This window comes from Malaclemys terrapin, chromosome 8 (assembly GCF_027887155.1).
Source record: "Malaclemys terrapin pileata isolate rMalTer1 chromosome 8, rMalTer1.hap1, whole genome shotgun sequence".
Classification (NCBI taxonomy): domain Eukaryota; kingdom Metazoa; phylum Chordata; order Testudines; family Emydidae; genus Malaclemys; species Malaclemys terrapin.
The window spans coordinates 2,952,166-2,977,746 of record NC_071512.1 but is presented as its reverse complement, the minus strand read 5'-3'; the positions used below and the strand labels follow the sequence as shown (position 1 = coordinate 2,977,746).

General features: G+C 44.5%; 2 protein-coding genes across 4 annotated transcripts; one reads left to right on the top strand and one right to left on the bottom strand.

Annotated features, from left to right (window-relative positions):
* Window positions 1-636: 636 nt before the first annotated feature.
* SOX30 (SRY-box transcription factor 30) lies at window positions 637-14,442 on the bottom strand. The gene is made up of 5 exons (XM_054037889.1): window positions 13,521-14,442; window positions 11,951-12,190; window positions 9,783-9,962; window positions 7,307-7,799; window positions 637-2,076 (listed from the first exon to the last, which is right to left on the bottom strand). The coding sequence occupies exons 1-5, from the start codon at window positions 14,440-14,442 to the stop codon at window positions 1,695-1,697; spliced, it is 2,217 nt and encodes a 738-aa protein (XP_053893864.1). The 3' UTR covers window positions 637-1,694.
* Window positions 14,443-15,177: 735 nt separating this feature from the next.
* THG1L (tRNA-histidine guanylyltransferase 1 like) lies at window positions 15,178-24,983 on the top strand. Of its 3 annotated transcripts, XM_054038474.1 has the most exons (6): window positions 15,178-15,387; window positions 17,411-17,587; window positions 18,158-18,327; window positions 19,263-19,351; window positions 21,791-21,898; window positions 24,077-24,983. In XM_054038474.1, exons 1-6 carry the CDS (start codon window positions 15,197-15,199, stop codon window positions 24,233-24,235), a joined length of 894 nt encoding a protein of 297 aa, XP_053894449.1. In that variant the 5' UTR covers window positions 15,178-15,196; the 3' UTR covers window positions 24,236-24,983. The 3 variants fall into 3 exon arrangements, with proteins under 3 accessions (XP_053894449.1, XP_053894450.1, XP_053894451.1); XM_054038475.1 differs by lacking the exon at window positions 15,178-15,387 and having other exon boundaries at window positions 17,500-17,587; window positions 18,162-18,327; XM_054038476.1 differs by lacking the exon at window positions 15,178-15,387 and having other exon boundaries at window positions 17,521-17,587; window positions 18,253-18,327.
* The last annotated feature ends 598 nt before the right edge of the window (window positions 24,984-25,581 follow it).

Genomic DNA, 25,581 nt, shown 5'->3' with positions numbered 1-25,581 from the left:
GATTCAGGGAGTAATCCTGCGAACAGCTGCCTTACGCTTTGGAAACATGCTTGTGTGGGAATTAGCGCACTTGCCCACATGCATTCTCCAGAGCCATATCAGCTTTCAGTCAGAAGCCAATTTAGGAGCTAACGGGCATTTTCAGCTATTTATAAGACTTTTTCTCTTAAGGGCCCATCCACACTACAGATATAATAGAATCAGGGGACCTGGTTACAACATGGTCACCATGTGTCGTGTAAATGGAACCTAGCTAGGTTCTTTAACTGGGTAAAGCCTTAGACACCTTAAAACCTGGGATAGATTATCAATAGGAAATCCAACACGTATCTATGCTATTTATATTGAGAAAACCTGTCCAATGTTCTAGAACACACTATCCCTGGAGACTCCCATTTTAACTCTTCAACAGTCCAACTGTAGTCAATGGCAAATTTTCCCCTGGATTTCAAATGGAGCAGGATCAGGCTCTCAATCTGCAACAGGTCTGATTTTCCTAGCTGCTAAACAAGGAACATGATTAGAATATCTGCGTTATGATCATACAGGGGTCTGAGTGCAACAGGTCAGGCCCTTATCAGGTCCTCTTCATATACACCATAAAGTTTGTCATCACAACATACAGCACTAACAACATGCAGTTCATGTGACTTTATTTAAATAGAACAGAAGCAGAACAATGGGATTCCCAGTGAAAGAAATGGGAAGAAAGGAAAAAGAAAGAAAAAAATTGTTTAGTGACATGAATTACTAGTTTTGGCAATAAAATTCTGTATCTCATCTGCTCTTACAATTTAGTGGAGACATTTTCCAACTAACAAATTTAAAATAGGTATTGTATAGATATTAATGTTAACTATACTCAGGGATCAAATCATAGTCCACCAGTATAAGTTATTTCACAGGGCTAGACTTTATCACCCTGATTCCCATTGAATAGCACCTTACTCTCCAAATGGTCCCCATTTAAATCAATGGGACTCTTGCACAATAAGACACTGTTTAATGTGAGTATGGGTGGTAGAATTGGACCCTAAATTTTCAATGTATTACACAACAGTTGGCAGCACAAATATAGATTATATAGAAAAACAAACTAAATTATGTTGTTAAATAAATATACCATGGTAGCCAAACGGCAAATCTGAAAGCATGAGGGAATTACTCCTGACCCCAATCCCTAGCCCCCAGTGCATTTTATTGCATCAAGAATTACATTTTGTTCAAGAATCTGTGACATACAGACAGAATTATTTCACTTGCTAAAATTCCTAAAGTAAAACTGCCAAAATGAATGCAAGTCCTGGAACACAGAAAGCCAGAGTCCTGATTCAGGCCAGCACTTAAGCACATTCCTAAGTCCATTCCTATTCAGAAATGCACTTAAGTACAGGCCTAAAGCTAAGCACATGCTTATATGCTTTCCTGAATAGGAATGGCTTCATGATTCTGGGCCCAAATGCAGACCTAATGTGAGCAGGTGAAAACCCAGAGACATCAGAGACAGCCCCAGGTCCGTATCTGGCTTCCCAAAATGCTAAAGGATGATCAGATTTCTTAAAATAATCTGCACTTATCGCCGAGGTGATTCGGGTTTCTCCTTGAACACACTGACTAAAAAGATATTATAGGACTGAAATGTTTATTTAATATTTTAAAAGCCTCCTGTGTATTGTTATCATTTGGTTTAAAAATTACAAATCTCTTAACACTTTCCCCTCCTCCTCCTCATCGCTGTCAGTCACATTGACTTGCTGGATGCTGGAGGGTGTGGACGGGGTTGCTGTGAAAACGTTCTCCAAGGCTCCAATATCCAGCTGTGGCATGGGGGTTAAATATTCCTCCTCGCTATGGCTGTGGCTGTTGTAATAAGACACTCCCTCTAGGCTCTCACAGCTGCGGGAATCTTCACTCTGTGCGCGCTCATCTGGGTACTCCCTGAAAGGATAGTCTCTATTCAGAGCAGAAAACATAGCCTCGTGCTTTTGGTACTGGTCTTCGTAAAAGCCAAGACATTCGGGCATTGAGCTGGGGAAATTCCCATAGCCAAATGGAGGGCGGCTGTACGGGCACGTGCTGCAGTGAGAGAGACCAAGAGACGACAAATCAAGCTTTCTGCCATGGTGCTAAGTTGTACTGCAAAAGGACTACGTCAGACTGGCTTCACTTCTATTGGGGACTGAAGCTGAATGATCTGCATTAGCCAATTCATACAGTAGTGAGATATTTAAACACACTAACCTCTATAAACACTGCAGCCACCCTATATACAAGGAGAGTCATACCCAAGGGCTATGACAGAGACACCAGCCTACATGTGCAGCTCTGTTGCTGCTGGATACACCCAAGAAGTTGTTTTTTTAAAAACAATTTTATTTATTAGTGTAAATACAGCAGAACCTCAGAGTTACAAACACCTCGGGAATGGAGGTTGTTCGTAACTCCTGAAATGTTTGTAACTCTGAACAAAACATTATGGTTGTTCTTTCAAAAGTTTACAACTGAACATTGACTTAATACAGCTTTGAAACTTTACAATGCAGAAGAAAAATGCTGCTTTTAACCATCTTAATGTAAATGAAACAAGCACAGAAACAGTTTCCTTGTCAAATTGTTTTAAACTGTCCCATTTTTTAGTAGTTTATGTTTAACACAATACTGTATCGTATTTGCTTTCTCTGTGTGTCTGCTGCTGCCGGATTGCGCACTTCCAGTTCCAAATGAGGTGTGTGGTTGACTGGTCAGTTTGTAACTCTGGTGTTCGTAACTCTGAGGTTCTACGGTAATGTCACAGATAAAATATCAGGGGGTAGCCAACCCAGGAACCAATCCCTGTAGCAAACCTCGTTGCCTACTCTGTCCCCATATCTACTCTGGCGACACCATCAGAGGACCCAACCACATCAGCCACACCATCAAGGGCTCATTCACCTGCACATCCACTAATGTTATATATGCCACCATGTGCCAGCAATGCCCCTCTGCCATGTACATTGGGCAAACCAGACGGTCCCTCCGCAAAAGAATGGACACAAATTGGACATCAGGAATGGTAACATACATAAGCCAGTAAGTGAACACTTCAATCTCCCTGGTCATTCTATTACAGATTTAAAAGTCACTATCATTGAACAAAAAAACTTCAGAAACAGACTTCAAAGAGAAACAGCAGAACTAAAATTCATTTGCAAATTTAACACCATTAATCTGGGCTTGAATAGGGACTGGGAGTGGCTGGCTCATTACAGAAGCAGCTTTTCCTCTCCTGGAATTGACACCTCCTCATCTATTATTGGGAGTGGACTACATCCACCCTGATTGAATTGGCCCTGTCAACACTGGTTCTCCACTTGCGAAGTAACTCCCTGCTCTCCATGTGTCAGTATATAATGCCTGCATCTGTAACTTTCACTCTATGCAGCCGAAGAAGTGAGGTTTTTACCCATGAAAGCTTATGCCCAAATAAATGTTAGTCTTTAAGGTGCCACCAGACTCCTTGTTGTTTTTACAGATAAAATAGTGTCCTACACTCTATCAAGCATTTTATCAAACATACCCAAATAGTAAAACCAAGCATCATAACCTAAAGGGCGATATGGTAGAGGTCTATAAAATCATGAATGATATGGGGAAAAAAGTGTTATTTACCCTGTCACATAACACAAGAACCAGAGATCAACCAATGAAATTAATAGGCAGCAGGTTTAAAACAAACAAAAGGAAGTATTTCTTCACACAATGCACAGTCAACCTGTGGAACTCATTGCCGGGGATGTTGTGAAGGCCAAATGTATAACTGGGTTCAAAAAAGAATAAGATAAGTTCATGGAGGATAGATCCATCAATGGCTATTAGCCAAGATGGTCATGGATGCAACTCCATGCTCTGGGCGTCCCTAGTCTCTGACTGCCAGATTCTGGGACTGGATGACAGGGGATGGATCATTTGATAACTGCCCTATTCTGTTCATTCCCTCTGAAGCATCTGGCATTGGCCACTGTCAGAAGACAGGCTACTGGGCTAAATGGACCATTGGTCTGACCCAATATGGTCGTTCTTATGTTCTAACCCAGTTTATGTGATCTCCGCAGGCCACCGTTTATAGTGGAGTTGGAGACGGCTAAAAAAATTCCTTTTATTTCCTTTTTAAATCATGTCTTGCAGCTGCTAGATTGTTAGTAAACAAGAAGGATGTCAGGGAATCCTGTCCCTCAGAGTATACTAGGTAAAGAGGATACGTCAGTGGTTCGCAGCCCAGTCAGCACACAGCTGTTGCCCATGTAACATCCTCAGGGCCATTCAGGTAGTATATATATGTGTGGCTATGGCGCACATAACACAGAGAGCACTGCATATGCGGCCTAAAATGGTGCATAGGTTGAGAACCCCACTAGGATACATGGCTAGACATCATTAGGGTGACCACATCACCCAGGTCAAATATCGGGACACGGGGGGGGTGGAGGGGGAGCAAAAAAAAGAAAGATGGCAGAGAAAAAACAAACAAACAAACAAACAAAAAAAACCCTCCTCCACAAGTGCTGGAGGGAGGCCCCAGAGACGCAGGGGAAGCGGGGTGCCGTGAGTGAGAGTCTGGCCTGGCCCCGAGCAGGCAGGACTCAGTCGGGCGGTAGGGAGAGGAGGGGGGTGGCCCGCGGGGCCAGGCAGCGGCTGCTCTCCCCCCCGGGCAGCGGGACTCGGGAGCAGCCGCTGCTGCAGCTCCCACTGCCGCGGGGGAAGGAAGCGGCCGATGGCCAAGCTCGGCGGCTGCGGATCAGGTGCCCGGGCCCGAACCCGGGCATGCAGTGGCAACCCAGCGCGCACGCTGCGCCCAGCCCTGACCAGTCGCGTCTGGGCTGCTGCCCAGCTGGTGCTATCCCGCGGCGGCCCCGGAGTGGGGGCAGCAGGCCCCAGCCCCCCCGTCCTGCTCGGGTCCCGCAGGGGAACAAACGGGCCTGGGCTGCCGATGCCTCCGCCCCGGGGCCGCCACGGGATTGCACCAGCTGGGCAGCAGCCCAGACGCCACTGGCCAGGGGCTTGCGCGCTGCTGGGTCCCCGCAGCAGGCCCGGGCTTGGGGGGTTCGGGCCCGGGCGCCAGAGCCGCAGCCGCCGAGCTTGGCCATCGGCCGCTTCCTCCCCCCGCGGCAGTGGGAGCTGCAGCAGCGGCTGCTCCCGAGTCCCGCTGCCCGGGGGGAGAACAGTCGCCGCCTGGCCCCGCGGGCCGCCCCCCTACTCTCCCTCCAAGTACCGCCCGACTGAGTCCTGCCTGCTCGGGCCCAGGCCGGACTCTCACTCACCCCGGCCCCGCGCTCCCCCTGCGTCTCCGGGGCCTCCCTCCAGCGCTTGTGGAGGGAGGAGGAAGGGCGAGCCTGGAGAAGAGGCGGGGATTTGGGGAGGGAGGGGACGGAGTCGGGGCAGGGGGAGACGTGAGCACTTCCGGGCTCCAGAGCATTTGCTTGTTTGTCCAGTGTCCCGACCTAACATCGGTCGGGACGTGGGACAAACAAGCAAATATCGGGACAGTCCCAATAAAATCGGGACGTCTGGTCACCCTAGACATCGTGCAATTGACAGTTGAAAGTGAGAAACTCCAGAAAAAGAATCATACAAGGTGATAAAAAATTGCTCCCCAAAACAACTAATAACTGATTTTTTATCCTGATTCAGGACCCAGAGGGCCAAAGTGTATTACAATTTATTCAGTGTCGTAGATATATACAGTAATATATATATTACTGTAGAGTAACTAAAGTGTGTGAAACAAGTAATAGAGCCCTTCTCTAATGATATTATAGTTTAACGATATGTATTGGTACAATGCAGATCCAGGCTTCAATGGTACTATTCACATCTCTTAAGAGAGCACATGGATAGGATCCCAAAAGCAGCTGGTACAAACACGGTCAAGAGGTCTTTCCTTAAATTTCTTCAATCCAGCTGCTAATTTTTAGCACAAAATTTTTCACACATATTCATTTGCACAATCAGTGCTACACAAAAAAGATGAATTGTTTTAGAACACCAAACAGACTGTTATGGCATGAGCAAAAAAAACCACCCCCCAAGCTGCTCGTGAGCTCTGCCTAATGACAGAGACCAAAGGCCAAAGCTCAGCTCATCTTTAGTGCCCAATGTGAAGGCAGGCACCAATGCATCAATGCTATAGTGTGTTGTTCAAGTGATGATAACTTTGGTCTATTATTTAAGGTTCTTGAACTTAACACATGCCCACAGACTGACTTGTGTTGCAGATACGATCTGTCCATTAAGGTCTTTCAATTTTCATGGGTCATCGTCTGCCCTGATTTACCCTCAAGGCAACCCCATTGACTTCATGCAGGCACATTCTACTGAGATCAATAGGAGAGTGCTGTGTGTAAGTCAAGGCTGAATGTGGCCCCAAATCTTTAAGCATCGCCTCCAGCTGGAGAGTGATCGTTGCAATCATTTGTGATCAAATATAGGAAAATTGGCTACTTATAAAAAATAAGCTATGAAAATGAACACTGAGCTCGCTCATTTCTCCATTCAAAGTGACACAGAGTTTGTGCAGTGTGAATTCTCTTCATTGATCTCTATGCACTAGCTGGCTTGCAGGTATTCTTGGGCCTGAACAGCACATTCGGCTGTTGCTCAACCAGCTGCTACAAGGCACTGGAGCCTGCAGGCAGTCACTGTTGAACCAATAGCAGTCCCTCTGCACGTGGTCAGTTTAGTCAACACTGAAATACTGTAACGGGGGTGTACAAACCCAAGAGTTCTTGGTTCAAGTTGCTCTTCTCCAGTTGACTAACCCAAAGGTTCAAAGAATATACTATGGTTTATTTGCTATATCATCCCCAGGGCTCTTCCCGATGGTAAGACCTCAGTACTATCCCTTTTCATAGAGACAACCCCACCAAGGTGTTTGGGGTACTATGTAACCAGCTCAAATGCTTGCCCAGTTATTTGTTTTTATTTCCATAACTTTTACTCAATATATTTTTGTTGAATTCAATTGCACTGCTGGGACTTGGGTGGCGGGGAGGGCAGCAAGCACTTCTATTTACTGTTAGCTTGGAACACACAATGGCTTGGAGCTATTGGTAGTTGGGTACAACTGAGAGCAGCCTCGAGCTGCCAGGTCCCACAATTGGGGAGCTGTTAAGGTGGCATTAAGCCCACTTTCCCACACAGCCTGGCATTCTTGCACTGAGAGTCATTTGACCAGTCTGCTGTTCTTTGCCCTCTTTCTATAAGCAGTAGGTTTCATTGACCTTTAGCATATACATGCTCTCGCTAGAATTTAAATGAATGACTTAATTACCTTGATGGGAAGTAGTGGGGTCCAGGTAAGAAGTAAGGGTGATGAAACGAAAATCGAGGAGGAGCTCCAAAGAGAGTGGCTGGATGACCAATGGGAGGAGGTTGATAGAGATGTGAGTGAGGAATGGGAGGAGCCTGGGGAATTGGTGCACTTCTAGGACAGGTAGAAACACCTGAGTACTCCTTAGGGGGTTGACTATTAGAGACAGGAAATCTGGAGTGAGTGGTGCTGGCATTACTCGGGTTCCTGCTGGAGCTCTCAATGCAAACTGGGATAGGTCTCTTTACAGAACAACTTGATCCGGAAGGTACATGATGAGCTTCTGTCTGTGCAGGTCCAGCAAAGCGCTGTGGTGGAATTACAGGGTGAAGGGGCAGATTTGGAGCTCGGACAGCCACTGGTGTGGTGCTTCCAACACTCGGCTGGAAAAGTGTAATTGGACCTGGATGTTGAATGGAAGGAGCTGGCAGCTGGATAGTAGAAGGGGCTTCACCTTTTGAAAACAGAAATGATTATTGATCAATCATGAATGGAAGGGTTCCAGTAAGAGCATTTTATAAGTACCACTTTAGCTAACTACACATAGACTAGAAAGTATCAGAGGGGTAGCCGTGTTAGTCTGGATCTGTAAAAAGCGGCAGAGAGTCCTGTGGCACCTTATAGCTAACAGAAGTATTGGAGCATAAGCTTTCGTGGGTGAATACCCACTTCATCAGACGCATGTGGTGGAAATTTCCAGAGGCAGGTATAAATATGCAGGCAAGAATCAGTCTGTTTCTCCTCCCTAGGTGTTCACACCTCAACTGCTAGAAGAGGGCCTCATCCTCCCTGATTGAACTAACCTCGTTATCTCTAGATTGATTCTTGCTTGCATATTTATATCTGCCTCTGGAAATTTCCACCACATGCGTCTGACGAAGTGGGTATTCACCCACGAAAGCTTATGCTCCAATACTTCTGTTAGTCTCTAAGGTGCCACAGGACTCTTTGCCGCTTTTTATAGAATAGAAAGAAGACAGACATGCTAAGTTCCCGGGCGGATTCTGTATTGTCCTCCTCCATCTCCCAAACCAAAAACAGAGACAGCTCAACATTTCTTCTGTCCTTGGATAACCAAGACAGTTTTCTCACCTCTACTGAGTAATATACCAACCTTTGTCACACTGATATCCAAATCTGAATGTAATTAAGTGTATTAGCAAATTTAAGAAGGATGACATGTGGTTAACTCCAACGCTGCTTTATTGAAATGCTGCCATTACAGGGCTCTCTAACCCATCTCTCCAGAGCATCTTCAGCAAAACACCCCTATAATTCACAATCATATGCCACTTAGCAAGCCAGTATGGACCTGCAATGTATACATAAAGAATATATGCATACATTCTCAGCTGATGTAAACCTGCTTAGTTCTACTGTGGCCCTAAGAAACAGAATCAAGTGGGAATACCAAATTGCCCCAAAATTGTTATTTTTCATTTGTTTTGAAAAAGGACACACCCAGGCAATGTTTGTTCACTTTGTCATAATTTACAGACATGTTTCTGTATCATTTTTATGATATTAAAGTTATCATTTAGAGTGTGCCTCTCCTACAGAACGATTCCAAAGCATTTTGGGGACATTTTCAAAAGTGCCTAAATCCCAAGTCACTGGAATGTAGGCACTCTGGAAAATTTTGTCCTTCACAACAATATATTCAGGAATCACTTCAACTATAACTAAAGTATAGCCATCTCTGGGATGAAACAGAGAAGGTATTCAAGGCAGCATAACAACACTATCAATAGTTTAGATGTAGGCACAATTTTGCACATGCACTTTTTTGTGCACACTTCTCTCATAACCAGGTTTTGGTGTGTACAGAAACTTGGATTTGTGTACTCAAACCGAATGTGTGTTTGCAAATTAGAGAGACAAAGCGAACGAGGTAATTTTTTTATTGGACCAACTTCTGTTGGTGAGAGAGACAATCTTTTGAGCTTATACAGAGTTCTTGTTCAGGACATGAAGAGCTCTGTGTAAGCGTGAAAGCTTGTCTCTCTCACCAACAGATGTTGGTCCAATAAAAACTATTACCTCACTCACCTTATGTCTCTAATATCCTGGGACCAACATGGCTAACACAGTTTGCAAATTAGCTAGTTAAATACATAATTATTTTCCAGTTGTGTATGCAAAGCTGAGTTGCTGTGCATGCAAAACTGTGGCTGTGAAAACACTGTACATCTAGAAAATTGTGTGCAAAGTTGCACCTGCACGTTTAGATGCAGCTTTTAAAAATGCAGCCCTCACATTATCAACATCTTTCCCTGTGACGCTTTTTCTGACAAATTTCACCTTGTCCTCTTAAGCAGCTTTGCCACTGGACTGTTGCTTTAAACACTCTTATGCTGGCTTACGCTTGACCTTATACAGGATACAATTTTCTTATTATTATTGAATGAATTCACCAAAACTAATTGAACAAACTCACAGACAGGATGTCCAATACTGTTCTGTACATTGGGAATGACAACGGAGTAAGTGGGTGATCGGAAAGGATAAATTGTGGTTGGGTTTGTAGTGATGATGTTCTGAGAGGTGCCGGAAAATACAGTGGAGACAGTCAATGGGAAGCGCTTTCTTTTGCCGGGTCGTGGTTGGTAAACCCAGCCTGTGGGAGAGTAAATGAGAAAGCTTAAGGCAGATTTCATAGACATGTGGGCCAGTTTCTTGCACTGTAACAAGACATGAAAAACCACGACAACCGCAATTCTGAAAAGTCTGTATGGATCCACAACAAGGGCAAATCCTCATCCAGTTGAAGTTAATAGCAAAACTCCCTTTCACTTCAATAAAGTGGCAGACTGAGCACCCTATCAGAGAGTATGATGAAACTGGCACATTCTCTCATTCTTTTCATATTAACATATGTTATTATGTGGTTGGTGGAGGAGATACAGGATCAGAAAACCAGAGGGGCCAGTGTGGCGCAGGTTAACACCACATTATGAAGGGAGGGTACAGGAGAAAATGGCAATGCATCTTGGACTTTATTTTGAAAAAATATGGTAATATTAAAAATATGGCTCTGGATTTATAATCTCACTGGCTCCCTAATTCTCAAATACACCTGTGCAAATTTCATTTACACCAGTGAGACTGTAGAGATGTAATAGTTAAGGAAGAATTTGACCCAATGGGAGCTGTGCATATATTACTGCAGGCAGAACTAGGTTTGCCTCTGATACATACACCAATCAAATAGTAAGAGACTTGTAAAGATGATGGAAGGTCATTTATACCAATTAGGTTTCATTAGACTTTTTGTCTCGGTTATGATGTTTAAAGGAGGCCTGAATGTTTGGGGGTGTTTAATATTATGTTTTGTCTTCTGTTTGTTTTTAACATAAGAAATTCAGATCTTGTCTACTCTGGAATACTCTGTGGCAGCCTGGAGAACAAGTCGGATTATGACATCACAGATATAAAGGATGTAGCACCTTATAGTTTAGTGATTTTTATTCAGTTTAAAAACTCTGTTTTTTTCACGTTTAAAATACTCAGGAGAAAAATGCTTTGTTAAAGATTCACTACCCTGCCCCCTTCAGTTAAAGGCTGAAAAAAGTCTCATTCCACATCTGAGATCTCCAAAAATCCTCCGGCCAAAACACAGAAAACCAGATTTGAGCCTTGATTCACCTCTGGATTATTTACAATAGTGTAATATAGACAGCCGAAAATTGGAGTAAAAAGGGGTGAATGAGACCCTTGGTATTCCTGCTATTTCTAAGCTAATATTAATAAATGTGTTTCCAATGAAAATGAGGATTTTTGTTCAGATTTAACATTTGTATTTGGCTTTAACATTCCCTTATAGCTTTGCAACCGAACATTTCCTACAGCTTTGCAGCATTATATTTGTGCATGGAAAACAGAAAGTGAAACTCACTAAAAATTGTTTATAAAGTTAAACTGACAAGTTTAATTTCTTTGCCCAATCTGAGTGAAAAGAAAAATATAAAGAAACAGAATAACTGATGAAAAATAAATTAGATTTGAAAATCTTTGAATTTTAATAATCTAATTTGTAATTGGTGTTATAGATATAGATTTCTTTGTTTTTAATTATATGGGTATTGGACGCTATTATTATTTACATTATTACTCCCAGACAGGAAATTGTTAGTCCACAGTTAAGGTTGAAAAAATTATTTAATCTATTTATAGGCATTTCGATGTCCTTGTCACCATAGTATCTGATAAAATTAATTTTTAGGAAAATGCCTTAAATGAATATTACAATTTTAGGAACAAATAACTCTAGAAGCACAGGGAATTCAAAGTTCAGAATACTGTGCTCCAAGAACCAAACATTAGGAGTTGGGGACCCTCCTCTTACCCACCTCCACACAGGGTTTTCTTCTTCCCATTTAGCGTACTGACTCTCATTCCCTATATGGCTTTTCCTTTCCCAATCCTACTGGACTAGATTCATTTGCCTATCACGTGGCTCTCTGCCTGCCATTTCCCCCACTCTGGGCATCTGTATCAGTCCATGCAGAATACTGCACTAGGCCATGAGCACTTTATAAAGTCAACATTTTGGGGTAATGCAAACTTTTAAAACATGCAGTGTAAGGAAGTATATGCATTTTTTACCAGGAAATTCCTCTCTGTGTTTTTCTTTAATCTTTTGAGCTTCATCATAATAGGGCTTCTTTTGCTCTTCAGTGAGTTTGTTCCACTCTAATCCAAGCTGGACACTGATTTCTGCATTATTGGCAGCTGGGTTAGCTTTGGCTAGTGCCGGCCGGTGAATTCTTGCCCAAACCATAAATGCATTCATTGGACGTTTTACATGGCCATTTCTGTCTTTGCTAAATGGGGTATCTGGTATCCCTACATAACAAAAATCAGGAAAAAATATCATTAGGCAGACAGCACATGCAATGTTGCCGTAAATCATATTTAAAGAAAGAATCCACCTAAACCCAAACAAAAGAAACCCCCAGATTCTGGAACCCACAAGCCTCCATACACATTTGGAGAATTGCCCCTGGAAAAAACATTTAAGTGTCGTCAACTAAGAGAATACTGGAGTAATGACTAGCCACAAGTGAAATACTCCATAAAGGCTAATTTAAATATTTGACATTACACTATCTGCTATTGTGGCATAAAGCAACAGAGTCCTGCAGCACCTTTAAGACTAACAGATGTATTGGAGCATAAGCTTTCATGGGTGAATACCCACTTCGTCAGACGTATGTAATGGATGTATTGTGGCATAGTCTCTCTCTCTTTCATACAGATCATAGCTAATTTCACCATAATAAAAAAAATGGTAGGGGGTTTGTTTTCATTTGACTAATTATTGTGTTATGTAATGCATATGTTTATAAAGGCACCACAGTATCAGTGCAAGCTTATGCACAGTGCAACAGTAATGCACCTAAACCCTGACCTTGCAGGGACCACATTCAGTGGTAATATGCTATTTCAGTTCCATAGCTATTCAATTCTTGGCTTCTCTGCTAAGTCTGCCAGATGGTGCTAGTTTTTTGTGAGATGTGGATACCTTTGCTGGAAGGACTGATGAATCTACTAAATGCTCATCAGATGCAATCAACTTCCAATCACAACCAATAGGGCTGGATTTGAGCTGATGACCTAAAGGTGGAAGGTTTCCACTCCACTACTAATTCACTTAGCAAGCAGTCCCTCTATGAAAGGTATTTCTAAATGCACCCATCACTTACACCCTGCATTATCAATGAAAGGACAAGGGTCTATTAGCCATTAGGACAGAAATTAATTTTAAAGGTCAAAATTGAGCTCCTAAATCCACTCTTAAAGATTAAGCCCTGCATTTTCAAAATCGGGCCGGTGCCTAAACAAGGACTTTAAAGACTGCTTTTAGGCTCCTATTCTTGAAAATCTTAGGCTTTATAGTTAAGAATCAGACACCTGCTACAGGGGGCTAAAGTCAGAACTGGAGTAAGCAGCTGCACAGACGTCAAAGAGCTGAACCCTCTCAAACCCAGGTTGAATGTGACCCTGTATGTTTACACTCTCAGTGCAGGTGGAAATGATATGGATACAGTTTACATAGAAAGGCCAGTACTTCAATAGCATTTCCACTTGTGTTTCCTAACTGCTAGAATTCCAACTATGGGGCAACACGTGTTGAAGCTTTGGACATTCCGATGCCACTGCCATAGAATAATACCTGCATCAGAGGGCAGCACTGTGAGGGGCACATCCTTAGTTTCAATTTTGACTGAAGGCTCCAGTAAGGATTGCATTTTAAGGGGCACTTGGGCCAGGGGCACTTTAGTCACTCTGATCAGCTCAGAAGGTGGAGGTCCCTGAAACTGGATCCTGGTCCCAGAGGGTACTGGATGGAGCGTCAATGGGATCTTCAGGTCTTGAGGATGCTGTGCTCCAAACCCACCAGGCGGCTGAGCCGCGGGGGCATCTTTGCTGGCATGAGTCGGGCCGCTGAAGGATCCAGCTGGCTTGGACGACACAGCGTCTTCCCTCCCCTTGCACTCCTCACCGGCTGCCTCTGCCTGCTCTGCCTTGATTGCTCCTTCTTTCCCAGTCCCCGAGGCCACGCTGCCCCCCCCAGTCTCTTTCACCATCACCTCTTTCTGGCTCTCCTCTGCGTTCCCCCCTTTTTGATCCCCTCCTCTCCTGACGGTGCCGCTGGCCGCGAGCTGGGTCCCCTCTTTCCCTGCTCGTCGGGCTGCGGCGGCCTTGAGCTCGCCCCTCTTTCTCTTGCTGCAGCCGCTGCACCCCAGCTGGCCCTCTTGCTCCTGCTTCTCCGCTTTCCCCTGCAGCGCCCGGGGGGGCTCACTCCCCCCCTGCTGCTCCCCAGGTCCCAGCGCAGCCGGGGGGGGCAGCAGCTGCTTGCTGGGGGAACTTTGCCCATGCAGGGGGTGCAGCTCCTTGCACGGGGCGCCCTGCCCGGGGAGGGGGCACAGGAGCTGAGGGAGGGGCCCCGGCCTGGGGGGGAGGAGCAGGAGGTGCGGCTCCCTGCCCCCCTGCCTGGTGAGGGGGTGCAGGAGGAGGTGCTCCAAGCGGGGTGCCGCCTGCCCGGCTGGGGGGTGCGGCTGCCGGGGGGGCTCCTCCTGCGGCCCCCCCTCCATGGCGCAGGCGGGGCCCGGCGGGAGGGGGATTGTCGGGGATTGTGAGCTCAGCCGCCTCCCTCTGTCGCCGTCCGTTTGTTTCCTGCGGTTGCTTCGCAAACGTTCTCAGCGCCCCGGGCCCCGCCCCGCCCGCGGCACGCGCTGCCCTCCGCGCCTCGCGCCCCGCCCGGGGCCGCCGCAAATGGCAACGGCGGGGCGCCACGTGCCGCCCCGCGGGCCCGGCGGTCGCCATGGAGACGCGCAACAATGGCGTTGCCGCGGCGACCCCGGGAGGAACGCGGGGCGGCTCGCGACGCCTGCAGCCCGGCGCGAGGCCGCTGAAAGGCTGCGCTGAGCCGTGGCGCGCCCTGGCCCTCCGGGGCATTTTAATTCCTGAGCGTTTATCTCCGGAGCCTGCGGGCTCCCCGCCGGGCACGCTCTGGGGTACACGCGGGACCCGGACACACACGCCTCTTGCCCGTGCTGCGGTCGTGCTAACGCATCCCCTGGCCCCGTCGGCCCCACAGCAGAGGGTGGGGAGCCTGGCCAGTCCCAGCCGAGGGGAGTCAGGGCTGCATCTGGCCTGATGGCTCTGCTCCCGGGGCGGCTCGTCCACCCCCCTGCGCAGAGCCCTGGGCCAGCGGCACGGACCAGACGCTCCCCCGCTTCTAGAGCGAGCAGCGGTCCTCCAACGAGGCGTCACACCATAGAGGTGGCCTAGCCGGTGGCTAGAAGAGGTCGCTTCCGGTGGGTGGGTGGGTTTCCGGTGCAGCGCATGCGGCTGCGGGAAGCTGCCCGGGCTATTGCCGCTGCCGCGCTTGGGCCTGGGGCGAGGGCGCGGCTGAGCGGCGGCCGGGCCCCCATGGCGAAGAGCAAGTTCGAGTACGTGCGGGACTTCGAGGCGGACGATACGTGCCTGCCCAACTGCTGGGTGGTCACCCGGCTGGACGGCCGCAACTTCCACCGGTGCGAGGGGCGGGGCGCTTCCGGGAGGGGTGGGGCCGGCGGCAGCCAATGGCGGGGCCGCGTGGCGCAGGGGCGGTTGCCGAGGCGACGCTGTAGCCTATGGGCGTGAGGGCGGGGCCCCAGGCCTGGAGCGAGCCTCGGGGCTCCCTTCTCCTGAGGGGAGTGGGGCGCGTGCAGCCCCCCCCCCCGTTCCCATGGAGACGGCGGGTCCCCGCGTGCTGCGGCTCAGGCCGGGGGGCGGGCAGCGCTTGTGACTGTGTCTAGTAGGGTGACCAGGCAGCAAGTGTGAAAAATCAGGACAGGGGGTGGGGGGTAATAGGAGCCTATATAAGAAAAAGTCCCAAATATCAGGACTGTCCCTATAAAATTGGGAATCTGGTCCCACCCTGGGTGTAGCTAACGGGCTCGGTAAGGGGGCAGCAGCGGGTCCCCGGAGGTGCCCGTCCGTTCACTCAGCTTGGTAATCAACTGTTTTGTCAAGGTCCAGCCACCAGAGAAAATCATACAAAACCAATCGCAACAAGGATAATACGTACATGAAAAAGTTTTTGTGATCCATTCAGAGGCACCTGGCGGTCTGGCTTTGGCCCACGCACCGCTTATTGACTACCTCTGTGTCGTGTTGTCATAGGCCTCGGGGCAGCTGGGAACCGCTGTAGGCAGCGGGGAAATGTCATGACTGTTGCCTTGGGGGGAGGGAGGAGAGAGTGGGACTGATACACGGGGAACATTTATCTCTGGGTTCGGCAGATGTTTTCCGTTCTATATAGGTATTTGTACTGTGCTCATCACCATAGGATCTGAGGCCTGGTCTGGAGCTAAAACTTAGGTTGACCTCGCTACATCGGTCAGGGCTGTGAACGTTTCATGCCCTGAGCACTGTAGATAGGTTGACCTGGTCACCAGTGTAGACATGGCTAGGTTGACTGAAGGATTCTTCCATTGATGTAGCTACCGTCTCTTAGAGAGATGGAGTGATGGAAGGCTGCTTTGTGGTGCTGCAGCGGCACAGCTGCAGTGCTTAAAGCTATGATGCTCTAGTGTCTGTAGTACAGATGTACCATGAATGCCTTCCTGTAGAGCATTAAGCAGCGTGACTACATGTCTGTCATGTGTTGTTTGTTCTCTCCTCCTCTCCCCCAAGACAGAAATGTGTGCAGTGGAATGACTTATTTTGGTGGTGTGTGGGTTTGGGAGAGTGTGACCATCATCTCCATAAGTGATAAGGCTGTGGGTTGCTCCCACAGGCTGTTCAGAGTCAGATGGAGCACTTCTTCACTGTAGTTATAGGCCTAGTCTTCACTTACCGGCTGGTCCGGCGGCACGTCATCGATGTTCTGGGATCGATTTATCGCGTCTGGTTAAGACGCGATAAATCGATCCCGGATCGATCCCGGAAGTGCTCACAGTCGGCGCCGGTACTCCAGCTCACCGAGAGGAGTACGCGGCGTCGACGGGGGGAGACTTCCGGCCGCGTCTGGACCGCGGTAAGTTCAGACTAAGGTACTTCGAATTCAGCTACGTTATTAACGTAGCTGAATTTGCGTACCTTAGTCCGAAGTCCGGACTAAGTGGGGACCAGCCCATAGTTTCCACAGGCTGCACCACTCACACAGCTGACTCTTACTTTGTACAAATTCAGTGAAGTTCTCAAGCTCTGGTAATTTGCTGATGTGTCTCCTCCATTGAATAAAGTCTGAATGTGCTTTAGCAAAAAAGTGACATAATAGTGACAAGCCATACGCCTCCCATTGACTCCACATAACATAGGGGCACCAGTTGATTTGAAGGGCAGTTAAATAGTTGGTGTCTGATCTTGTTGAGGAGGAGATTGTGGTATATGGGACTCAGAAGCAGACAGATTTTCTCATAGTGGTTTTGACACCTGGAGGGAGTTCATTGACTTCCAAAAATCCTGTTCATGCCAACGATGTTCTGAGGAAATGTGATGAAAACAAATATTTAGGTTCTTGAATATCTTTTATAAGGTTACTTTCCTGTTGAACCTCTATTCTCTTTGAAGCTTTGCTGAGCAGCATGGCTTCAGTAAGCCTAACGATGACCGTGCCCTCCATCTGATGACTAAGTGTGCCCAGACTGTGATGCAAGAGCTGGAGGATATTGTCATGGCTTATGGACAGAGTGATGAATACAGCTTTGTTTTTAAAAAGAAAAGTAATTGGTTTAAAAGAAGAGCAAGGTAATTTCTCCTTTTGAGCTTACCAGTTTCCCCATGTTTAATAGTTCTCTCTGAGAACTGGCATGTGCACTTATTGTTTATCTTTGTCCTTACACGTGTACAGATGCTACCCGTACAATATAGGTGAAAACTACGCAATTCACTTGTGTTTGTGGGTGATATATATATAAAAATAATATAAGATTGTAATTAGCTACGGACTATTTGATGTTCTGTTTCTGTGTATGATGTTTTTGAAAAGTAAATTCAATAACAAAGTTAAAAACAAACAAACAGCAAAAGGGTGAATAAAAACCATCTTCTACAAAAGAGAGGTTACTGAAAAAAAACATCTCCTCTTCCAATCTCCACTGCTTGGCTCTTAACATATTTAATTCCACCAACCACTCAAAAAGGTTCTACCTGCCATTGGTGGTCCATAGAGCCACGGTATGAAAAGCACTGCTGTCCACCAGAAGCCTTACCACTGATACCCAAATAATTACAGATAGAAAGGTAGAATTCTTTTAATATCTAATGTATTCTCTGTCTCTCTCCTCTCTCTGTGTCTGTTGGCTTTGCGTTTGCAAGTAAGTTCATGACTCACGTCGTCTCCCAGTTTGCCTCCAGTTATGTTTTCTACTGGAAGGATTATTTTAAGGACCAGCCGCTCCTGTATCCACCAGGATTTGATGGACGAGTTGTCTTGTATCCCAGTAACCAGAATTTAAAGGACTATCTCAGCTGGAGACAAGCAGATTGTAAGCATCTTTAGATATCAGGAAAACGAGAACAGTTGATTTTTAGCATAACAATTTATAACTGTTAGGTGTTTTTTTCCTCTGGGATGAAAACCTCAAACCCCTTATTGCCAGTGTGCATATGTGCACTCAGTGAAAAAGAAGCTGCTGCATGTCAGAGGGATTCTAGTTTACTTGGTTAACAACACATCCTTGGAGCTGTTAAGCTGCAGAAGAGTTGGTTGACGTTCTTAGAAAGCAGATTATTTTACATTCTACAATAATTTTCCAAAAACATCCCAATTTGTATTTTTATTACCCTTTTAACTTCACTGACACTGTTTTAGAAAGAGCAACGTGTTATCTGTGACGTTACATATTTTGTGTGTTAATACTCATATTATTTTTACAAGCACAGCCATTAATAACATGGGATCCATAGCAGATACCGGATTGTCATCACTAAAATACTAAAAATGAGTCAATACCAAAAATTTTAGAAACATCACTTGAATGTTGTTTTTTTAACTGAGGGGTATAAACATTCTGATTCAGCAATATTGTGTAGCAAAATTACAACAGTCAAATGATGAATATAGGATTTTCCATGCCAGATCAGGTCATTGTTGCAAAGCTAGTATCAAACCTATGGCAGTGACTAACACCTGTTGCTTCAGAGGAAGGTAAACTCTGTCTGCCATAATGCATCTTACTTAACAATTATGAAATACTTTATGTAGCTGTGAGGAATCAATCTTCTGACCATTCCAGAGATCTAGTATGCCATGAAGTGTGAGATTGGATTACGATGATATTACATAACTACAAATATTACTAATGGTATTTTAAAAATCTAGCTGCAGGAATTTGTGGGAATGGAAAACCATTCTGTGACTAGTCATCTAGACTTTGCAAATAGTCTGTTTGTCCTTTGACACCATTTCCTATTTCTGCAGGCCACGTTAATAACCTCTATAATACAGTGTTTTGGATGCTTGTGCAGCGAAGTGGCTTGACACCAGTCCAAGCACAAGACAGATTAAAGGTAGGAACCTCCTTCTAAATTCATTGTCTTTTAACATCAGCGATGTACAGGGAACATACACAGAACCCAGTTGCCAAGTACTTCCAATTACCCAGCCCTATGCAGACATGTCTTGCTCATTAGGGAAGGCCAGCTGGCTTATATGTTCACTGTATACCAATTCATTTTTCCCAGTATGTGCTTGTTTTTCTCTGGAGATGATGTTGGTTTTGGATTTCTGTTTTGCTGTTGAATTGAAAAGATCTTAACCTGACTGGCAAAGAATCCAAACAGGATTTTAACTTCGTAATTAATGGCATCAGATGCCTAAAAATGTGTATATGAAATGTTACTGTCCTCAAATAGATGTGGTATGGGTGTAAAACTGTGAGTCAGCAATTCTTGAAGTCTAATCCCAGCTCTAACAATGATTCAGTATGTGGTCTTGGGCAGGTCACTTTATTAATCTTGTTCTCCTCTTCTTGCCTTTACAGGGTGGTGTTCCCCACCTTCTTTTGTTGTGTACAAATATAAAAATTAGTGCTGTCAATTAATTGTGTTAACTACCATGATTAACTCACCAAAATTAATCACGATTAACAAAATGGATCACGGTTTTAATCGCACTGTTAAACAATAGAATACCAATTGAAATTTATTAAATATTTTGGATGTTTTTCTACATTTTCATATATATTGTATTCTGTGTTGTAAGTGTATATTATTTTTATTAAAAATATTTGCACTATAAAAATGATAAAAGAAATAGTATTTTTCAGTTCACATCATACAAGTACTGTAGTACAATCTCTTTGTCCTGAAAGGGCAACTTACAAATGTAGATTGTTTGTTACATAAGTGTACTCAAAAACAAAATAATGTAAAACTTCAAAGCCTACAAATCCACTCAGTCCTACTTTTTATTCAGCCAATCGCTAAGACAAACAAGTTTGTTTACATTTACAGGAGATAATGGTGCCTCTTCTTGTTTACAATGTCACCAGAAAGTGAGAACAGGCATTTGCATGGCGCTTTTGTAGCTGGATTGCAAGGTCTTTACATGCCACTATGCTAAATGTTCGTGTGTCCCTTTATGCTTCGGCCACCATTCCAGAGGACATGCTTCCATGTTAAAAAAATAATATGTTGATTACATTTGTGACTGAACTCCTTGGGGGAGAATTGTATATCCCCTGCTCTGTTTTACCCGTATTCTGCCACATATTTCATGTTATAACAGTCTCGGATTATGATCTAGCACATGTTCACTTTAAGAACACTTTCGCTGCAGATTTGACAAAAAGCAAAGAAGGTACCAATGTGAGATTTCTAAAGATAGCTACAGCACTTGACCCAAGGTTTAAGAATCTGAAGTGCCTTCCAAAATCTGAGAGGGATGAGGTGTGGACCATGCTTTCAGAAGTCTTAAAAGAGCACCGCTGATGCGGAAACTATAGAACCCGAACCACCAAAAAGGAAGATCAATCTTCTGCAGGTGGCATCTGACTCAGATGATGAAAATGAACATGCGTCGGTCTGCACTGCTTTGGATTGTTATTGAGCAGAACCTGTCATCAGCATGGTTGCATGTCCTCTGGAATGGTGGTTGAAGCATGAAGGGACATATGAATCTTTAACACGTCTGGCATGTAAATATCTTGCGATGGCGGCTACAACAGTGCCACAAGAACGCCTGTTCTCACTTTCAGGTGACATTGTAAAGAAGAAGCAGGCAACATTATCTCCTGCAAATGTAAACAAACTTGTTTGTTTGAGTGATTGGCTTAAAAAAAAGTTGGACTGAGTGGACTTGCAGGCCCTAAAATTTTACATTTATTTTTGAATGCAGTTATTTTTGTCCATAATTCTATATTTGTAAGTTGACCTTTCATGATAAAAGTACTGTAGTGCAATCTCTTTATTAGGTGAATTGAAAAATACTATTTTTTTAATAGAGCAAATACTTGTAATAAAAATAAATATAAAGTGAGCACTGTATATTTTGTATTGTGTTGTAATAGAAATCAGTCTATTTGAATGTAGAAAAATCCAAAAATATTTAAATAATCGCTATTAATTTGTTTAATCGCTTGACAGCCCTAATAAAATCAAGAAGAACACACCTTGCTCTGCTTATCTATCCCCATTTTACCAAAGGAGAGAACGCTTACTTACTTCATGGGGATGCTGTGAGGATAAGAAGTTGTTTGAAGATTAAAAAAACCCTGTGTACATAAAAGCAGCAAAGAGTCCTGTGGCACGTTATAGACTAACAGATGTATTGGACCATGAGCTTTCGTGGGTGAATACCCAGTTCGTCAGATGCATGTACACATGTTGTTGTTATTAATTACTTACACTCAACATTTACCCCACTTGTTTCTGTGCTATAAAAAATAATATTTATAAATAAATTGAGGCTATAAGGTGCACTTTTTATTGTCTTTTTCTCAATTTCAGGGAACTTTGGCTGGAGACAAGAATGAGATTTTATTTTCTGAATTCAACATTAACTACAACAATGAGCCCTTGATGTATAGGAAAGGAACTGTACTAATATGGCAGAAGGTAAAAGCATCTTAACTGCATGCCTAGCCCCCCACACTACTTACCATCTCTCGTTCGATATAGACAGGTAGACTCCTGCCTCCAGTTGGCCTGTGACGGGGTGGCCATCCTGAGCCTGAGTAGGAGCCAGAATTTACCAATGTACATTGCCAAAGAGCCACAGTAATGCATCAGCTCCCGCTCCCAGCTCCTCCCACCCACCCCCACCCACCGGCAGCCTCACTGATCAGCGCCTCCCCCTCCCTCCCCACACCTCCCGATCAGCTGTTTCGTGGTGTGCAAGAGGCAAGGGGAGGGAGAGCGTGAGGGCAAGGCAGGCTCGTGGGAGGGGGTGGTGTGGGGGCAGGGCCTGTGGTAGAGCCAGGGGTTGAGCAGTGAGCACCCCCCGGCACATTGGAAAGTTGGTGCCTGTAGCTCCAGCCCCAGAGTCGGTGCCTAGACAAGGAGCCGCATATTAACCTCTGAAGAGCTGCATGTGGCTCCAGAGCCACAGGTTGGCCACCCCTGGCCTGTGATGTCAGCCTCCATTGCCCATGGGTTAAATTTTCAAACAAGCACCTTTGTGCTTTCTCTCCGGCTTGGGAGGAGCCCCCCATAAACATTTGTAAAACTACCTCATTCGCCTTCAGATCCCGCCTTCAAACTCTCCTTTGCCATGGTGCCTACAAAAATATTGACAACAATTAGGCTGTTCATGAGCTGGGACCACCACCTACTATACTGACCAATATTGTCTCATTGTTTCCTTGTACTCTCCCATCAGTCTGTTTAAGCATTTGTTGTCTTTTGTCTTATTCTTAAATTGCACTCTTTGGGGGCAGGGACCATCTTTTTGTTTGTTCTTTGTACAGCACCAAGGTCCATGGTTAGTGCTCCTAGGTGCTACAACAATATAAATAATAACAACAACTATGTGCAGTTCACAAACCACAGTATAACCCCACCCCTGATGTTTCTTATGATTACATGTCGTGACCTCAGATTCTGTGGCTATGACTGTCTATCTATAGATATATATATTCTAGATACTAAGGAAATGGGGGTTTTGAACAAAAGGTGTTAAAAATGAGTTATTTTGAGGTGTTATAGATATATCTGTCTAACTGAATAATATGAAAACTGGTGTCTGAAATCTGACTCACTTATAAAATATCTGTACAACTGTTTACCTAGGCATAGACTTATTATCATCTCTGTGGATGCATGTGTTACAGAAGTCAGTCTTGCATGTGTGTGTTTCTTGTGATTAGGGCCTAGCTAATGTTGGTTGAGTGTCTGCCACAATTATTTTCTCACTGTTCTTACTTTTTGTTATATATAAAAAGAATGACTAACAGCTAACTCAGTTTTCTTTTGTGGCTGGTGATTTCTATGGCACTTTACCAAGAGGACTGATATATTATAGGGAGAGACTCCTTGGTTTGACATAGTGTTCCACTTGTCTCCTTGTTTCTTGCACATCCCTTTCTTCGACAATATGAGGCCTTCTGGGGGGCTTTATATCTACTTTTTTCATAAAAGTGAATATATTCTTTCCCAGCTTTCCAAGTATTTATAGGTGTTCTCTTCAGACCATGTGAGAATGACCAACTGTTTCATCTGTTTCTTTATCCAGCGGGCTAACCTGCATGAATACCTATCTCTTGATTATATTAATAAATGCCTTTAATGAGTGTCTCACCATATAGTAATATATACACCTGGGGATGCTTGCCTTTATATTGAAACGTCATCTCAGTGTTTGGCTTAGAGCGAACAGCTCACCTGCACCTTTGTTTTTGTCTTTCTGAAAATACTCATGTGATAAGCTAAAAAACTTCAGGTGTAGATATTGAATGAAAAATGAATCCTGAAACAATTACTGTGAAAATCATCAGTATGGCATTAATTAGTGGCACTCTTGTAATCTGATCCATTCAGTAGCAAAACCCTGTAAATATATGACCTGCATGGAATGAGTTTTGACTGGAAAAATTGTTTCAGTATGACTTATTTTTGGTACCTGAGTGACACCATATGCCTAGATTTGCAGGTTCTGGTACAAAATTAAAAGGTGTCATGAGGCAGAGGGGACAAAGTGGTGGCTTATGGTTAATATGTAAACAAGGCAAAACCAACAATTTATGAAACCTTCAAAACCCTTTTATAAATGCAGTCATGTGTCAACTATCTTTGCAGGTTAACGAAGTCACTACAAAAAGAATAAAACTGCCAAAGGAAAGTGAAGAGAAGGAAGTTGAAGTGGCACGGACCAGGACTAAAGCTGTCCCACTGCACTGTGACATCATTGGGGACCAGTTCTGGGAGGAGTATCCAGAAATCCTAGCTGATAGCTGACCTTCCCAGTTTGAGTTCTTGTGCAAATAACAGGAAACAACTTATCTGCATGAGCTTCTGGGAAGTGAGGACTGTGCGGTGAGGCTCGGATAATTTAACTTTGTAATTCAGCATCCACATTTTGAGCGATATTGTCTTAGAAACAGTGTCCTTGCCTGTCATGTAGATATATCTGCCTGCAGAAGCTAAAATCATGTTACTTTCAAAGGGGAAGAATTTTTATATAAAATTACAAAATTTAACCCTTGTTAAATGCATATTTGCATTGATTTATAACATCATCATCATACATTTATGTAGCATCTTTCACATTAAAGTCACAGGGTGCTTTATAGAGTTATTCACCTAAAACAATCCACTCTTTGGAACAGTTAAAAGCAGCAGAAAGATTATTTCTTTAGCTTTGTTTTATACTCTGAAACAGACTAAAGACTTGGAATAGTGCCTTGAATCAAGTTCCATAACCAGGGAGCTTAGTTACAAAAATTCTCTAGCAGTCAACATCTCAGGCCCATATCGAGGATACACAAAGTAGCCCAACAATTTGCTGTAACTAATTTTAAAGGGTTTTTCTCATGTGTAAATTACTTTTGTATTTTTTTAAAGATGCAGAAATGTAATTCTCCCCTTTCCACTCCCATGTTTATTCTTCAGACTTTATCGTCACTGTAGCTTTGCTAGTTATTAGTGACGGTCTCAAATGGCCAAATGTTGTAATAAAATTCTCATACAGTCTTCTGTCACGGTAGGAGGTGTGTGTAGGTCATGCTCTCATTTTTCTGCTCACTGGGAAACTCCCTGGCTCCTGCTGGCTAGGACTATGGAAACTAGCAGAGAGGGGGGAGAGGGAGAGAAGATCTTATTGCTTATAGTTGGGAAGGTCTTATGTTACTCTTGTGTTTGATCCATGAAGTGGTATTGATGACAATTCCTGCTACAAAAGGAGGCAGAGATGAGTCATGGGATGGATGGGGAGAAATTACCTTGTGGAGTGGGTACCTGAAGGAATTTGGTGGCCTGGCTCACACACAGTTTTTGTGCTGATTTAACTATTTCGGTTAGAGGAATACTTGTTACCAAAGTAGTTAAATCAGTTCAGTCCCTAGTGTGGACACAGTTATACCAGTATATTTAGGGGGATAAGCTATAAAAGTGCTTATACCTGTATACTGATATACAAGCATCCATACTAGGGATGGTACCATTTTAACTATACTGGTTTCAAAATGACATACACCTCTACCCCGATATAACATGAATTCGGATATAATGCGATAAAGCAGTGCTCCGGGGGGGGGCGGGGCTGCGCACTCCGGCGGATCAAAGCAAGTTCGATATAACGCGGT

Coding starts and splice junctions, on each gene's coding strand:
- SOX30 (XM_054037889.1), bottom strand. CDS start 14,442: ATGGAGGGGGGGCCGCAGGAGGAGCCCCCCCGGCAGCCGCACCCCCCA. Junction 9,963..11,950: donor ACACAGAGAGGAATTTCCTG/GTAAAAAATGCA, acceptor ACTCTCCCACAG/GCTGGGTTTACCAACCACGA. Junction 7,800..9,782: donor CAGTATTGGACATCCTGTCT/GTGAGTTTGTTC, acceptor TGTTTTCAAAAG/GTGAAGCCCCTTCTACTATC.
- THG1L (XM_054038474.1), top strand. CDS start 15,197: ATGCGGCTGCGGGAAGCTGCCCGGGCTATTGCCGCTGCCGCGCTTGGG. Junction 18,328..19,262: donor CAGCTGGAGACAAGCAGATT/GTAAGCATCTTT, acceptor CTATTTCTGCAG/GCCACGTTAATAACCTCTAT. Junction 19,352..21,790: donor AAGCACAAGACAGATTAAAG/GTAGGAACCTCC, acceptor TCTCAATTTCAG/GGAACTTTGGCTGGAGACAA.